This window comes from Gopherus evgoodei, chromosome 7 (genome assembly GCF_007399415.2).
Source record: "Gopherus evgoodei ecotype Sinaloan lineage chromosome 7, rGopEvg1_v1.p, whole genome shotgun sequence".
In the NCBI taxonomy this organism is placed as follows: Eukaryota; Metazoa; Chordata; order Testudines; family Testudinidae; genus Gopherus; species Gopherus evgoodei.
Genome location: NC_044328.1, coordinates 69,142,048 through 69,159,825, shown reverse-complemented (window position 1 = coordinate 69,159,825; position 17,778 = coordinate 69,142,048). Strand labels below are relative to the sequence as shown.

At 42.7% G+C, this 17,778-nt stretch overlaps 1 protein-coding gene across 1 annotated transcript; it reads right to left on the bottom strand.

Annotated features, from left to right (window-relative positions):
- Nucleotides 1-4,685: 4,685 nt before the first annotated feature.
- LOC115655207 (bone morphogenetic protein 2-like) lies at nt 4,686-11,958 on the bottom strand. Its single transcript, XM_030570460.1, has 5 exons — nt 11,667-11,958; nt 10,881-11,020; nt 9,837-9,953; nt 8,377-8,578; nt 4,686-5,137 (listed from the first exon to the last, which is right to left on the bottom strand). The coding sequence occupies exons 1-5, from the start codon at nt 11,956-11,958 to the stop codon at nt 4,686-4,688; spliced, it is 1,203 nt and encodes a 400-aa protein (XP_030426320.1).
- Nucleotides 11,959-17,778: the final 5,820 nt, after the last annotated feature.

The window sequence follows — 17,778 nt, the reverse complement described above, 5'->3', positions numbered from 1 at the left end:
ACAACAAGAAATGCACCTTGATACTAAAAAAATAAAAGCCGCCTTATGTGTAATTGTTATTCTAATTACAAGTCCTGGAGCAGTTTTCATTTTTTCCTTCAGCATTAGTATGAACCTCATTTCCTTACAAAGTCCAGGATAAACAATTCCAATATATTTTATTTTAATTATCAGTGTTTAATGAGCCATAATGAAGCTATGTTGAGTGGTGCAGAAAAAAAATAATTTAAAGAACTGAGTGGCGGTAACTTGCTGTGCATATTTCACCTGTTGTGGCACAGAACTGTATTATCTAGTATTCAACTATGCCATCACTTACCGTGCTTATTAATTATATCTGCTCTTTGATAGAAAACTTTCTTCTTTCTGTCATCTGAATCAACAGGGGCCCCATAAAGATATCCCAGAGGAACCAAATGACTCTTTGATGTATGCATTGAGGGATACTATTTAATTGAAAGTGCCTGTGTTAGTGGGCCATATTCAGTGTGTTTGTGTGGCTACATCTCTTGGTGGCATTGGGCGAATGCATGGAGATCTGTATTGTGCTGGGTGCAGATATTGTCTTAACTCATGGTTTCCCAGGTTTTTAGTGCGAACCTTAGAGTTGGAAGAATTTTCTCATTACAAACAGCCTTTCTCCCATAAGAATGACACTCACAACACTGACACAGCCCAATCATCCCTACCAATAAAAAAGAGAAGAGGATATTACAGTGGAACCTCAGTTTTACAAACACCAGTCTTACAAACAGCCAGTTTTAAGAATCATTTTTTTCCATCAGGAAAAAACCCAAACACATCAGGCAGGTAGTGGTGACAAAGAACAAGTCAACATCCCTTCACATTCTGATGCCTTTGGTACATTGGAAAGCTCTTTGCAGTGGTTTGAAGGACAAGAAGAAAGATGCAGTGAACCAGACAGCAACCTATGCATCAGGCTTCCTGTAGTTTTGAGATGCTAAATTTTATGAACTTTTTGATTTTATGAACTCCTCAATCTGCTATTAGTTCATAAAATAGAGGTTCTACAGCAATGAAATCTAACTTAAAAAGAAAAACCCTACCCCAAACCAAATTTTTACTCAAAAACGGAGAAGAGCTGGAGACTCCAGGAAGGCTTTCACTGTTGCTATTGTCTCTACATGGAAGGCACCCAGATACTATGGTGACAGGCAGTGCTATAAAAGCTAAAAGAGAAAAAAACACTTGAGCAACTTTAAGTTAACAGCGGTTTGTGTGTGGGAATATATATATTAGTAGTTACGGTAGATCAGTGTAGGATAGGGAGCTTACCCATCCTGGAGGCTATTGTCATGGGTCTTAACTTTATGTGATGATGCAGCGTTGGACCATCTTGTGGTGCTGGGACACAGAAAGGGGAAGAGAACATTGGCAGGAGAAGAAATGGACAGTATCTGAAAGGAGTTTGGATCCTCAAGCAGGCCCACAACCAGCCACACGAACGTCTATGAGTCAGCAGCAAGGGTTTGAAAATGAGACCTCCAGCACCAAACCACAGACTTCACTTACTAAAGGAGTAACTCCCTTAGCTGGATACAGTAGTAGGCAGTTATCCTCTTTGTCAGTGGTGTCCAACCTCCACTCCCTCCCAATTCCACTCCCATTCCTAGTCCCATCTCCAGAAACTCCCATTCTCCCTTCTTATCCCTCCTGATTTCAGTCATTGTCTCTCCCCTCCCCCACCACTGTAGGGTGCCATGACAGGGAATAAAGTTCATTGGACCATTTTGTTGCCTTCAAAAGAGAAGGAGAACAAGTGGCAGAGAAGCCAGTTCTTCCCCTCTCACCCTGGGAGGGTGGGGGAATCAGCAAGGGGAAAGACCTTTCTGAGAGAAGAGGTGAACTGGGATCTCCTTGCTGGGACATCTCTCCTTCCCCTGTCAAGGGCTTCTGCTTCTCTCCCCACTCGGCCCTCTCCAAAATGCAGATGTCTTTTGCGGTAAAGGTGTCAGGAATCATTTCACCCAATACTGAAATGCAGCTACCTCTGGGGCCAAACAGGGTCACTTTAATAGTTTTCCAGGGATGGTAGTTTTTGGCCTTTGAGAGTGGCCTGGGCAAGATGGTTCAGAGGAAGGTACAAAACACTCAAAGTCAAATTCACTCCTGGTGTAACTACACATAGGGCCAGATTACCAGAGGTGGTATTTTCAAAAAATCTGAAGTGTCTAACTTCCATTGATTTTCAACGAGTTAGGCAGCTCACCCTTGGAAATCTGGCCTTTACTGTCCTCAGTGGAATTACACCAGGGCTGAATTGGCCATCTGATCATGAGGCACTGTACCATGAAAGCAGATGCCATCCTGACGCAAGGTGGGGTCAGTTTATGCTCTGAAGTTTATACACTTTATTGACAGGCTCTATGGTTTAATGGGTAGCACATTGGCCTTCTAGATTTATGACAGAATAAGTTATTCAATGGGTTTGAGTTTGAGCCACATTTGGGAGTTAGACTAGATGACCCTTGCTGTCCCTTTTAACTCTATGCCTCTACAAAGCATTAATCTTTATAATTTGGATCTGTTAATATAATTGCAATAGCTTCATACAACTCTCTGTATTCCTGGGAGTGTATAATACAGAACCATAACTGGGCTTTTTTGCCCTTAAGAACTTTATATGCCAACAAACTGAAACAGTCTTTCAAAAAGTGTAGCTTGGTACTTCACTTACTTAGGCATTGGCACAAAAAGTGAATGGGGCTAATCCCAGTGGATCTGAGCTTGCTGATGGTACTCAGGCAAAAATCCTAGAAAGCTTTAGTGCGAGTTTTATTTGAATAACGATTACAGGATCTAGTACATAAGGATAGATGTTTTGTTTTGTTTTTTCAATTTTGCCATGGGAGTTTAGGGCTTGATTTAGCACCCACTGAAGGCAATGGGAATGTGTCCATTGTTTTCAGTGAGCATTGGACCAGACCTTAGAAGGGAAACTGACCAATGTAATAACATTGCAATAACATACATTGAAGACGTATTTCGTAATTTTATTGGAAAATTAAATAACTGTTACAGATTAATTAAAAATATTCCACACATTTGTTTAATACAGTAAAAACAATTTGGCAATTTGCTAATTACAGAAGTTGCTATTTACAGACAAAGATAGTTCCCTACAGTATAAATATTTTCTCCAGCTTCCTGCAGCACACATGTCTCCAGAAAGTTACTGTTGAACTTGAAGAAATTACAATATTTGCTTAGCATTGTGTTTTGCTATTTCTAATGTCTATCCTGCCTTTTTAACCTTTATCAATATAGGTCCAGAGCATGTGACAACGTGGAAAAAGGCATCAACACATGGCAGGCATTTCCCGTGTACACAGCAGAAGGGGCTGTTCCTGCAGCCTGGGCAGCATGGTCTCCCGGCTCACTTTAGAAAGGGTAGGTCTCAGGGGAGTGTAATGGGCCATGCTGGGCAACTGGCCATGCAGGAACTGGTGTGCCAGGCAAGTGTTAGATCAAGGCTGAGGAACAGCTCTGCCACTATGTGCCCAGCACTTTTGGGGCCCCCTTGGTACTGGGGTGGGATCTGACCCTTAGGGCTGTAGGCCTGCAAATCTGGAGCCCATGCAAATAGAGCAATGCCATATTTGCATATTTGATAAATATGTATTAGGTCATTTGCATAAGATATATCTCTCCCCACCTCTATTCCAGGTTCACTTGCTCCAGCTCCTACTCTTCCTCTTCCCCCCCACTCCCTCCAGGTCCCAGCTCCCTCTCTGAATCCGCCCACAGACATGCTTGGCCATAGAGCCCCTGCCTAAAGCGTAGTCCCCAGCTCCCACCAGATCTCCTGGGCTGGGGGAGGAATGTGCTCTTACTGTCTTGGAGGACTTTTCGGGGTCTCTATAGTTCAGTCTCGTAGTGGCTATGAAGGACACTAACCATAGAGGAGCAGTCTACAGAGACTCAGCTCCTTTGAAAATAGACACTAGACGGCTATGCAGACTGGGAGCAAGCCTGGCCTGGGACCCAGCTGCAGAGGATCCCTCCCTCCCCAAGCATGGAATAGAACCCAGAAATCCAGACTTCCCCCCTCCCCTGTTCTAACTATGAGACCCCACTCCCCTCCCACAGCCAGGGATAGAACCCAGGAGTCCTGGCTCCCAGAGCTGGGATAGAAGCCAGGTATCCTGGCTCCCTACTCCAACAACTAGACTCTAACCAAACAGAGGTGTTTTCTAAAAATGGTTCTGCCTAAAATGCTCAGGATTTTATGTTATAGCTCGACTTAAGCCAAGTTCTGCTCTGTCCCACTGGTTTGTATATACAGAAGCAACCCCCACATTGTCACCACAGGCCAGGCGGCATGGGACCCTTTGAAAAGCCAGCAAGTCTGTAGAGTTTGGTAGCATTCTCCTCTCTGCTGCAGTTCCATGGGTGGAGCCTGGATGTGAAGCCATTTCAAAGCTGACTGGTTGGCTCCCCCCTTACCTGACATGTTGTTAATCTGAATGTCACAAGAGCTGTGCATAGGTGCTGGAACTAGGAGTGCTGGTGCCCCCCCGGCTTGACGTAGAAACAACAACCCAAATACATGGTATCCGCCTTCAGCACCCTCACTATAAAAGTTGTTCCAGCACCACTGGGGCTGTGGAGAACGGGTGCACCAAGGCCAGATGCAAGTCAGTTGCAGGCAGAAAGGGTTCCTGTTAGTGACAACCACAGCTTGTGGCCACCATGTCTTTATAATTCTTAAGGACGACATTCTCATTGTCGTCAAAGTACATAATACTGATGGAGCTCAGTTTGTCTGGGACACAGCACGGCGTACTGACGTCTTTGGACAGTTTCAGCGTATGCACTATGGACTGGACGGTAGCATGGTTAGTCGCTCTTAGACTTTCCCCTAAGGGAAACAGGCAGGCCCCTTTGCAATAATAAGCCTTGTAGCCACGTGGGAAAATGATCCACCCTGCCCAACCAATTTCATGGAAGTCGACAAAGAGATCATTGAGCTGGCATGGCACAATTTGGTCTTTGGGGGAGAAGGAGGAGGTATCCCGAATTCTTCTGCTTTTGTTCACCCTGATGTTTGCAAAGACCTCGTTTTGGTGAGGTAGATGTGATGAAGTATCATATTCAGGCAAGGATGGCTGGAATTCTGAAAGCAAGAGGACATGACGGGGTAAGTAAACCTTTGCCATGAAGAACACTGTATTTCTGTCTATACGTTGGGAGGAGTTTATTGCTCTCAAATAAGATAGTCCCCATGTAACACATAGATTTAAACAAAACTGGGTAACGACCATGACACTTATGCTTCATCTCTACTATGAGTAAGGGTTGTGGTTGCTCCTGTTCATATACCTACAGGCTAGCTTTCATTGAACTAACACAAATACAAACAGCCGTGCAGCCGCAATAGCACAGGCAGTTGCAGTAGAGGCACGGCTTCGCCATGTGCATGCTACCCATGGTGTAGTCATGTCTCCACTGCACTACCCGTGCTTCCGTGGCTACACTGCTACTCAAAGATAGTTAGTGTGAGTATGTATACACAGGCAGGAGAATCACATTCCCAACTCAGAGTGTAGACATAGCCTTAGACAATGACAGTATTATAAATCTTAAATACTTATACATTAGGGTTCACTTCCCTCAGGACCAAATCCTGAAGTCTTCTTCATAGAGTCATAGATTCCAAGGCCAGAAGGGTATATTGTGATCATCTAGTCTGATCTCCTGTGTAACACAGGCTAGAGAACTCCTCCAGAAGGATCCCTTTTGAACTACAGCCTAGCTTTCAAAAAATTAAAAATCCAATGTTGATTTAAAAATTGCCAGTAATGGAGAATCCACTACGACCCTTGATACATTGTTCCAATGATTCATTATCCTCATCCTGATCCTATGTTCAAAATGTACGTCTTATTTCCAATCTGAATATGTCTAGCTTCAACTTGGCATGCAAAACCCCCAAAGCAGTAAAAAAACAAATGCAAAGGCTCAGGAAATCATGAAACTGTTGGAGACTGCACAGCTCCCTGCACTATAAAGCAAAGTCTGGATATGTCTCTGTATAAGAAGGCAGAGGGGAAACAGAGAACTAGAGAAACATGGACAGCCTAGATTTATTGACCACAAATTGTAGATGGGGCAAAGGTTTCCTACACTGAGAAGCAGGAGTCTGTCTCCAAGCCACAACAAAGTCCTTTTACTGGACAGGGAGCCAGAATTTCACTGTAAACTTGACACTAGGCAGGGTCTGTTTTACTTTTTTTTCTAGTCAGTTTTACTGTCTGGTTCTCATGATCCAGCACAATGTTGTCTTGTTTGGGTCCTTTCTGATGTACAAATAAGGCTGGAAAGTTTATTTTTAAGTTTTCTTTATTTGGATGTATCAGGACTGTAAAGACTAATCTCTCTTAGCTCTGGTAGAGGATCAGTGGGAGGTGTAAGGGATGTTTGTCATAATTTAAGAGGTGAGGTATTGAACAGTCAACAAAGAATTCTGTTATTCAAAGTGTCAGTTAGTCATTGCAGTTAAATCAACGTTTTAGAATACAAACCAAAAGCAAAAGCAAAAAAAGTTTTAAACTGCCCAACTAAAATCCCCTTCCCTTTTGGACAGCTGAACTTTCATTTTGTGATATCATCATTTGCATAAGCTCTCCAGTCATGTAGAATCTTCCAGCCTAGACAGGACCTGCAAGTCTAATATAAATAAAGAAGAAGCAGAACCCTTCCCCCTTTTAGGCTTTTATTAGGAGTCATAAAGAAGCAAAAGTAGATATAAACACAATATATTTTTCCTTGGCAGGTCACTTTCTTACCTAAATGAAATAACTAAAAGTTTTCTACTCCTTTTCCTTGCACAGATAGACCTAAAATTGTAACTCAGCCCCTAAGGAAACCTTGGCACTGAACAAAAGAGGGTTACCCAGCCTCCTGAGTGAAGGGCCAAGAAGCCTCCTTAGTCTCTCTGAGGGCTTTTGCAGACCTCAGAAGGTCCACAGGAGTGAAGGGGTTGCCTTCCTGATCTTCTGTTCCCCAAGCTTAGTGCTCACTGAGTCCCTCCTCTCTGTGGACCTCCTGAGATGATTTGTAGCTTGCAGCAATAGCATTCCCCTCTGAGGTACCCTAGGAGGTTTGTCAAGTAGAGAATACAGATACTGCATAACTCCATTTTCTAACTGCTTATGGCCCTGTCAGGATGTTAGATATATAAAAGTGACAAATCATCACACTTAGTATTAAAGACATGATTGTGGGAAACAAAAGATAAAAACCAACATTCTCTCAAGCATGCTTTCGATAGTCTACAGAGAAAGAAGGAAAGATGGTATGAACATATCTCTACAGGGGCAGAGTTAAGGTGGCTTGAGTGCCTCGTTTGAGCAGTGCAACCTTACCTCTGCATTCCTGGGTTCTCATTTTTGTTTGTGTTATTCTGTTTGTTGTTTACCTGCTAGAAAGGTAATATGCACTGAAACCCCATATGAGCCTGCAACTTTAGCTTCATAGCTATCACATTTTTTGTGGGAGATAAATTTGATAAATAGGAAACCTTTGTAGTATAAATTCCAACTTTTTTCTTTAACTTACTAAAACGTTGCATGGTGGACACATGCATGCATGCACACACACACAATCTGAGTGACATTTCCAGCCTGTCTTCCCTTCTGGCCCTCTTCTCTCCCTTCCGCCAGTGTATCTCCTTTCCCCGCTTCTGCTTGCTACCCTCCCTATCATTTTGTGTCCTTTTCACCAGGACTACCTTGCATCCCATGAGGTGCTGAACTCCACATATTGGTGGAGTTGACATTGCATGCTCATAGGCTGGGAGTCACTGGTTCTATACCTTTGACCAGAATGGTGGGCATGAAGAGAAGACAGTTAGACTGGGTCTGTAGACTGAAGATTACAAACTTTTGCTGGCATAGCATAGCTGTGTTGGTCAGGGATGTGCTGAGTTGTATTTTAGGACTGACATAGCTGTGCTGGTAAAAGCACCTAGTGTAGATGCAGTTATACCAGGCAAAACTGTGCTTTTGTCAGTATAACTTGTTTTGCTCACGGTGAGGCTCAAATAAGCTTCAGTTTTGCTCGTCTAAACTGCCTCCAAGCAGGAGTACTTTGCCTGTCTACAATACTAGTATAACTATACCAGCAAAGTGCTCCTAGTATAGACCTGGCCTAAAATGTCTGGTGACTCACTTCAGGAAGTAAATAATAAAATGATTATATCAAAGCAGGCTTTTGACAGTGGCAAACTCAAATCAGTTTCAGTGTCAGAAACTGCATGTGACTAATGAAATTTTCTGCAGAAAATGCATGAGGAAGTAACAGAACTAATTAAAAGGAACTTCCGTTCAAAGAGTTACTGTTGCATTGTCTTACCAGTGGAAGAGGGCAGGAAGCTGGAAGATTTCTGTCTGTCATTATTGGTGAAGAGGACCAAGAAAGCATTCCTACTGTCTCGCATATTGTGCCGGCTCTTGGCAAACTTGACAAAGTTGGATTCCAGTTTGGTTTTAGATAGATGAGTTGTAGTGATCAAAAAGCCATGGTTAGTGCTGCTGTTTCTAACCCATTTGGAAACCTCAGAACAAAAAAGAAAAGTGGAAAAGATCATTTGAATAAGTCTGTCTCATTAGGACTAAGTAATATTTATATCGGGGAAGAAGGAATAGGCTACAGGATTGTCAGGATATATGTATATTATTATGAAGACAATAGTTGTAACTGCCTAGTTAAGGTTAAATTGAGTTTTGTACTTAAACCAGGGACTCACCATCTTTGTGTTGTATGAAGCATACAGTGTAACTTCCCCAAAACCACAGCCCTTACCTTTAAATACAGAATTATTTTTTTGAGAATTTACTAGTACATTGATTGATTAATCTATGAGTTAAAATTAATTTTAAAATTGTTCCTTGTCAGGAATGTAGAACCTTTTTTCAGACTTCTCTTTTCCCAAATAATCTTAATAATGGAATAATACAGACTCCAGACTTTCCATATTGTTAAAACTCATTTAAATCTCTCACACTGGCTACATCCTGAAGAAATTAGCAATCAAGCTAAGTTATTAACAATAGCTGAATCTGGCTATTATGATTGTGGACTAACAGGTAAGGCTAAGTCACTCTTGGCTGAGGCCATTGTAACATCAGAGGTAATTCAACCAGTCATCCACAGCATGCTTGTGAATCTGATCTTAAACACAGAATAAAATAATTAGATAAGGCTGATAGTACAGATTTTCAACTCATTACTGATATCAGATGGTTGATTTTGTTTTTTTAAGTGAAATTCGCCACACCAAAAAAACAGATTCAGCTGGAGATAATGTTGACAGTACTTATCAATAATGTAAGGGCATCTCCAAAACATGTATTACAAACTAAAGAGACTTAGAGTTAAGGTTACATTTGTAAGGATCCAGAGATATTAAGGTATGGAAAATACAAAGCTAAAGCACCCAAATAACCTTAACTCTGCCCTATAGTGATGCCATGAGTGTAAAAAGAAAATGAAAAACCAGTTTCTCCAAGAAATCAATGCCATCTACTCTGAGACCACAAACATTAAAATGCTTTAACCATAATTATGTAGTTATTGTATGCTGTTACTATGAGCAGAGTTAAGGTCATTTGGCTGTTGCAGGCCATATGCTGCTACCAGTTAATAAGCTCAGGTTATCAGACTTGTGGCTCTGGAGCTAGAGAATTTAAGGTTCTGTCTCTGCTAGTGCCTTGAAGTTTTGGTATCCAGCATGAAATTCCTAGCCCATGGCCATGAATTTGTTACAATATCTTTAGCATAAAAAACAATGGAATTAAGAATTCTCCGCTTACTGTCTGCGTGACATTGAACACCTCCCAGCCTTCGGTATACAAAGACAGTAGTCTGGATGAAATGAGATTTCTTCTCTGCGGCTTCCTTCTCCTGTCCAAAAGCTCATACACATCCACCTTGAATATGGTAATATAACAAAACAAAATTAAATGGGGAACAATTGATTGTTTCCAGCAATGAGGTCAGCATCAAAGAAACACATTTTCTCCACTTCCAGGATGGATTCACCCAGTCTGTTGACCTGGACTGAGACTAAAAAGTTGCTTCTAGTCAGCTTCACATAAGGGCAAGAAGAAATGTAAATCTACTAAATACCTACAGAGAGGTCTATCTAGATTCTAACCCTAGATAGATATATACACCTAATCCTCAGTATTTTTTTAGGGGTAAGTAATAAATAAGAACCTGTATATCTGGTAATCATAAGGAAAATATACATAACAAAAAAAACAGTGAATAGTCTCTCAGCACTTGAATATTATCTCATGTACTAAGAGCCACACAAAAAGAAATATCTGCAAATGGAAAAGTCACCTGGCCATCTATTTTTTTTTTCTCTTTTGACTACTTGATATTGTCCCAAGTTTCCTATTGCCCCATTAGGTTTGCAGGCCACCTGATTCCCTAGAGATGGACTGGCACTGCAGAATTTGGATCTGGATTGCAAATATCTCAAAATCTGCGACAGCTTGGCTGTGGTTTGAGCTCACCTTCAGGGATCACCAAACTGTCTTGTTTGCTTTTGCACAGATAGACCAGTAGATTGTTTGGCAGCATGGATGTTTCGTTGAAAAAAGCTCAGGGGAAAAAAGAAATAGCATAGCAACAAAACCAAAAACCTGGTTGTATTTCTTTGCTTGTTGAAGTCAAACTTCTAAATTGCTGGCAGTAATCACATAAAATACAGGATAGTTTCATGGGGTAGTTGGTTTCAGTCTCATTTCTTTCATGCTTGATTTTTTTAACTTTGTTAGCTTAAAGACACTACTTGTTGATTAATTAGTCATTTGTTATTGTTGTTAATAATATAATCACCCACTTACTTTGAGAAAATGTTGCCAAAAAGATTTTTGAGGCACATGGTTTTTATTTAGCTTGAAAACTCTGAGCTCAGCTTTTAGCATTTGTTCATTCCTCCCAACCGAAGAGATGTTGAAGTAGAAATAAAACTGATCAAAATAATCTGGAAAAAAACCAAGGACTATTAATAACCAGTCCAACATGCAAGACACAAAGAATACTCTGATTTTCCAGGAAATGGCAATATGTCACCTGCAATAACAGGAAGAACTATTCAAATGTGTGTGTTAAAATAGTGATAGACTTAAGACAATGAAGTGAAAATAGAATTAAAAATAGATCTTCACAGCAAACCAAAAGCATATAACCATGCAAGAGCCAGGCAGCTAACAAAATGGAGCAAATTGAATTTTCTGTGCACAGGATATTTTAAAAGAATTAAACAAACAAACAAACAAACAAACAAACAAACAAACAAACAACAGACCTGTGTTTATTTTGAATTCAGAATGCCCCTCCTCCCCCAGCATTCACTAAGTAACAATGAGTTTGTATCAAAGGCTTCCATATAAAAGTTTAATCTACAGGGGTCACATAGACTCAAAACACCTTACATCACCCAACACCCTTCCACATTCCTACCCATGTACACACCAGCATTCCCCTCCACCCCAATATATAGCCCTGCTCTCTCCACAAACCCATTAGTTTCAGTGGAGTTACACCAGGGGTGAATTTGCTTCCCTAGCTTTGTCTTGTCCCACTTCTCCTAACCCAGCCTCTCCCCCATCTCCTTCTCTGTGGTTTACCTCGGTCTTCAAGGCTCCGCACCACATTGCCCTCCAGCAGCCCTGGGGCCTTCGTGATCCCATTGGAATCTGCCACCTTATTGAAAAGATCTACCATAAACTGAGGTGGCTTCCTGTGAGGCAGGACATCATGGGGTAAGGCCTCAATGTCAAAGACCTCCTGCAGTCTCCTCATGGCTTCGGCGACAATCCCTTTCCTCTGCATTCGCATAGGCACCCTGGACAAGCGAGTGGGGTCACAGAGCAGCAGGAGCAGCAATGCAAGGCAGCACCAGGCCTGGGATGCCGCCATGTCAACTGGATCCTCTTCAGCTGTTACAGGAGGAGACGTGCAGCTGCAGCTCAAGCGTGCTCTGGTCTGGAGTCTTTGAGGAGTGCAGAGCTCCAGCAGGTACTTATCACTGGCAGCCAAGCTTCCCAAATGGGCTGAGAAATCCACCCCACCAGTTCTATAAGGCAGTGTGCAGGGAGTGCTTGGTTTTGCATGAGAAATCTGAGCTTGGTGGTGGTGTGGTCCTGGGCGGAGTTCCTGCAAGTGAGAAAGTGGACAAGCTACACAATTAGCTGTCTAAACAGCCTGAATCAACACATCTGACTTATTCCTTTATTCCAGGCCTTTGTCAGCGTCCCTGCTGGAACTAGCCACCCTCCAATCACCAGAAGAGGGCGGGAAAGATGGACTATTCTGTTCTTTCTAGGTCTAAGATACAGTCCCCCTTTTCAGTCCTTGGCCTTAAATCTGATAACCTTGCTAAGCATGCACTGCTTTCCCTAATCAAACACCCCATTGGAAGGTGCTTTTCCTGGCCAGCTGGGTTATGCAGGGATGGTCTTGTAATGAGACCCACACCCTACCCCCATTATTGAAGCTTAAGGACTGTTGAAGTACACATACAGAGATTCAATCTCAATTACGGGAGTGTCATTTCCACTCTTGTAAGCATCAAAGAAGCCATTTGTTTGTAGTTCCCTGAATGTGCAATACCTTCAGCTGCTTCTCTTCTTTGTCCTTCTGTACCCCCCTCATGCACTATTCGTTAGAGCAGGACGGAAGGAAGGATGGGCTTGTGGTTAAGGCACTGGAGCGGGGCTCAGGAGATCTAGGGTCAGTTCCTAGCCTCTAGAAGAAAAGGCAGAAGTTGACTGTTTGTATGATCCACCGAGTGGTTTAAAGCAGTGGTTCTCAACCAGGAGTCCAGGGCCTACTAGCCGGTTTCAGGAGGTCTGCCAAGCAGGGCTGGCATTAGATGGGGCCCAGGGCGAAAGATGAAGCCTTGATGTACGGGACTCCTGCCACCTGGGGCTGATGCCAAAGCCTGAGAAACTTAGCTTTGTGGGGCCCCTTGGCATGGGGCCCCAGGTAATTGCCCTGATTGTTACTGCCTAATGCTGGCCCTGGCTTTTATATGCAGAAAAACAGTTGTGGTATAGGCAGGCCGTGGAGTTTTCACAGCACGCTAGGGGTGGGCCTCAGAAAGAAAAAGGTTGTGAACTGCTGGTTTAAAGGGCACACAAGGAGGTTGAACAGAAGCAACAGTGAATTCCCTTCATTCTCATCTTGGCCTCATAAAATTCAGTTCACAGAGGCACTAAAATGCAATATCGGTAAACCCAAATCTTAGGCCAGCTAAGCCACCAGATCGCTGTACCCCAGGAGCCTAATCGTGTTATTGTTCCCTGATACCAGCCCTTCCTCACCAGCTGAAGGACAACTACCAGTTGAGTCCAGAAACAATTGAAAGAATCTTTATGTGCATGTACAGTGCCCAGCATAATGGAGCTGGAGACTCAATGCTACCATAATACAAATAAATAATAATAATACAGAAGAACAGCTGGGTCTGATCCAATCCCGCTGGGCCAGGCACTCCCAAATTTTGCAAGTATAAGGCTTAAATTCTGGATCTGGAATTGACACTAACCAGATCTGTCTCTACCTTTTGGGAACAGCAAAGGAACCATTTGCCCCTTTGTACCTCATGCATAACATCTCATGTAAATGAAGTTGAGCAACATGGCACAGAAAGTTTTGCTATCGTCCTTTCTGTTTCCCTTGTGCGGTTTTAAAGACACAGCATGACAACAGGAGCCTACCAGCTTTGGCGGTCCTCAGCCCATGCAGGTGACATCCACATCTCCATGGCAGCTAAGCATGGTATTCCATAAGAAGATGACCTCAGGTGGAACATGAGCAGCACAAGCAGATGAACTAAGCAACGATGGACTCTGGCACAGATCCTCTTTCTCCATGCAGATGTCTTTTAGGCTTTGTCTACATGAACGTGTAATTTAAATCAGTGTCTAAACCAATTTAGTTAAGCTGGCGTAGGCTCTAGTGTGATGCTCTTATTTTGGTTTAAGTGGCTTACTGTGAGAGAGAGCAAACCAATTTATAATTGATTTATGTTAAACTGCAATAAGTCCTTCTTACCTGGAAATAAGAGCATTCATACAAGCGTCTGCACCAGTTTAACTAAACCACCCCTTGAGTCAAAGCAATGCAGTTTTGTCAAGTAGACATGACCTCAGTAAATAAAACTGCACAGAACCACCTGCTGGCAACCTGTCTCCTCTCAGGAACTAGGTGAAGTATTAGTGGAGTTGCATCTATTAGAACATTTGCAGTGTTTTCCAGGACATGTTGTATAGTGGGGGCCAGAACTCGTGCATTTTCAGCTTTGCCCCTAGGACATGTCACTTCATTGCTCTGCATCTCATTTTTCCCCATCTGTAAAATGGATCTAATAATAATGAAACTGGGCCTCTCTTTGGTGCTTTCCTATATGAGGGAATGAAAGGATTTTACAGAACTTGTTTCATTTAGTGCCATGATACATTTGTATCAAGTAACAAATCTGTTGCTGCCTGGAACTTCGTAGTGGTCATTGTGCTGCACACTGTGGCCACTTGTCACTTTGGGGTAACAACCAGTAGAGAATTCAGATTGTCCAGCTCTAAAAGCACGAGTCACTACCACTCGGAGGAAGAGAATACCTACTAGCTGCTAGCAGAATGGGGCTTGTGATACACAACTGAGCACTTAGGAATCCATCCAGAAGAGGGCCATGGTGCACCTCCTTTCTAGCCAGTTCCTTATAGTATTATCAGCCTCATTTTGCAGATGGGGAAACTGAGGCAAAGAGAGGCTGAATGATTTGCTGGGGTCACACAGGAAGTCTACAGCACAGTCAGGCATACGACCCGGATCTCTGGAGTCCTAATTATTAGCAGATTATCCTTCATACCTGGGCACAGTGTGCTTATCATATAGCTTAACACATTGCTTGTGAAAACATTGGTGTGAAAACTGTGTGTGAAGTATACATTATTTTGATTTTAAAATAAGGCAACTCTACAAACTGAGCATTCTACTAAGGCCCACCCTCGTTAGAAAGAGAGAGAAATCTATTCAGAGTTCAGGAATGTCCCTAGCTGTGTCACATTAAGTCTAAAACCTCTGGTAAGTCAGTAAAACAAAATTGGAGCAACTATAAGCGTGGCTGAGAGTTCTGTGTGTTCAGTATATCAGCAAGGTGAATTGTTACTGGGTGTCATGGTTTGTTACCATTCAGTTGTTAAGATCTGAGCCATTTTGACTTTACACATTACACCTACATGGTGCACAGCTGCAGTAAGGTGTGACTCTGTGCCATGCCAAGAGTCCTAGACCACTGTGATGTCCAAGTTGACTCAACCAGTCATCACCCTTACTCTACAGCTAATCTGAATGCAAAGATTTAATTGGTTATATGAGCGAGAGACTGCACAGATCATGAATTACTTGGCTCAATGGCCACACCTGTGCTCCCAACTGCCACCTGCACAAATCAACACAAATCTCCCAGCACAACCCCTCGGACACAAACCAACACAATGCCCCCCACAACACCATCACCACACAATGACCCCCAAACACACATTGCTGCAGCACACACCCTTTATTTGCCACCCACACAAATCAACACAACTGTCCCAGCACAACACACACACTCACTCAACCTCACTCGTACTTACCATAAAATCATAAACTTGAGTGGCAAAGCTGTGCGCCCGTTTATAGCAAATGGGTGTGTACTGTGAGCAGTGTTGCATTTGAGAAGGTTGTTGTAGATTGCCACGTACTTTTAGGGGCGAAAGAAAAATGCAGAGCTGTTATTTACCAGGCTGCACGTGGCAATAGATTGTATAGGTAAGGGATGCAAGGAGGGTCTGGGTCACGATGCAAACTGCAGGCACGCACACAACTAAAATTAATTAATTAAAAGTTTTATTGGGGATAGTTACAAGGGGTAGGGGAGCAGTGTATGATTAGCTAATAGGGTTAATGGAACTTAAAACATACAATGGCTAAAGTATTTATTATTAAACAATATTTATAAACAAAGGTGCAGTAAACAATATTTATAAACACGAATGCAGCATTTAGTAATAACCAATACTTACGAATACAAACCAACTCATAACGACCGGCAAACGTAGAAACTCTGCTTAAAACATGTGAGCTGAGAGAGGCTTCGAGGTGATCAGGCTCGGTTACGGGTGTGTGCAAGATACACAGGATTCGTTTTTCTTTCTCCTCTTCTGCCTGCACATGGCAGACCAGCCTAAAATACCCACTATGACATCATAGAAGTGTCATAGGGGACGGGGCCCAAAAACTGTGTGTGTTCGTTTCTGATTGGTTCAAGCAAAGTTTACACCAAGTAGGGGAGCAGGTGCCTGAAAGTCTGGCTTCGCCCCCAAAAGGTGAGGAAATGCATATAGTTCAGAATGCCTTTAACACTGACTGACAAAGGAAGAGGCCAGGGCAATACTGGTATGGGCAAGTCTTTTAGGATGCAGACAGGAACTTATCTTAACATGCCCCCGTGCCCTGGCCGAAATAGTTTGGCCGAAAACTTAAACTTCCGAGTCCGACTCCTCATTCCCACCTACGAGGGGATGCGCTTCGGGGGTGGAAGCGATGTAGGCCGAGGCAACAAACTTGTGAATGCAGGCTTTAATGAAGGCACATCCGAGATAGAGAAGAGCGAGCCCAACCAGAAGGGACACAAACAAGGATTGGAAATAGGATTTGTAGGGCACAAGGCCAAACCAATCGAGCCATGACCAAAACTGGAAGGACTTTCGTGACTCTTTGACAGTAGAGCTCAACGTTTGCAGGTCTTTAACAATTGAGGACAAATTAGGAGAAATAGAAGGCAAAGAAACACAACATTTATCAGCAAACTCGGGATATGCTTCAGCAAATTTAGTACAAAATGAGGGAGATTGTAACAAATATTGAATCATTAATCTATTTTGAATACTATACTGAACAAGGGAATTTAACTGTTGATTAACTAAGGAGAGGCCTTTGGCCATAGTATTAGCAAGCATTTCAATAGCAAGGGATTGAAACAGCACTTGATCACGTAACATCATATAACCGACAGGGTTAAAACTAACAACAGAGGAGGCGAGGGAGGAAGCTGCTGTTTGCAAACGAGTCCAAAACGAGCGGGTACTACGACGGTGTCGGTGGCTAGATGGCAAGGTATAAATACCTCCCCCCTGTAGATACAGGGTGCCAATGGTGCATATACCCCGGGGCTGGGAGGAAGCACAGCAAATGCGACATTACCGCAAATCCAAAAATGACCGGGTCTTAAGGAAGAAATTGTGGTATGGCTCCACCTATTATTGTCCATGGAGCAAAAGCTGGATGCACGATTGATACATGCAGCCTCAGCATGATGCATATGCTGGGCATGGAACAGATACGTATGTGTTATGGAGGTATAAAAGGTTCCAAAAAGAATGTTATAATTAAGACAATAAGAACAATTAAGGGGAGTGGGGTAGGTGTAAGTAAGAGTGGGTTTAGTTAGGGAGGTATTAGCATAAGAGAAACTCCACATAGAACAATTAGAATAAATACTCACCCAAGTAGGGGCTGGGGTTAAACTATTACCAACAAAAACCCAACAATGAGATGCTGGAACTCTAATACTATCAATTAAAAGAAAGCTATGATCACTTCAACCTGAGGCATTAAGAACTGGAAACACATAAGAATTAAATTGTGAAGAACAATTATTCCAAACACTAGAAGCAGCCCATTGCACATAGG

Coding starts and splice junctions, on each gene's coding strand:
- LOC115655207 (XM_030570460.1), bottom strand. CDS start 11,958: ATGGCGGCATCCCAGGCCTGGTGCTGCCTTGCATTGCTGCTCCTGCTG. Junction 11,021..11,666: donor GCGGAGCCTTGAAGACCGAG/GTAAACCACAGA, acceptor GTTTTTTTCCAG/ATTATTTTGATCAGTTTTAT. Junction 9,954..10,880: donor TTTGGCAACATTTTCTCAAA/GTAAGTGGGTGA, acceptor ACCATATTCAAG/GTGGATGTGTATGAGCTTTT.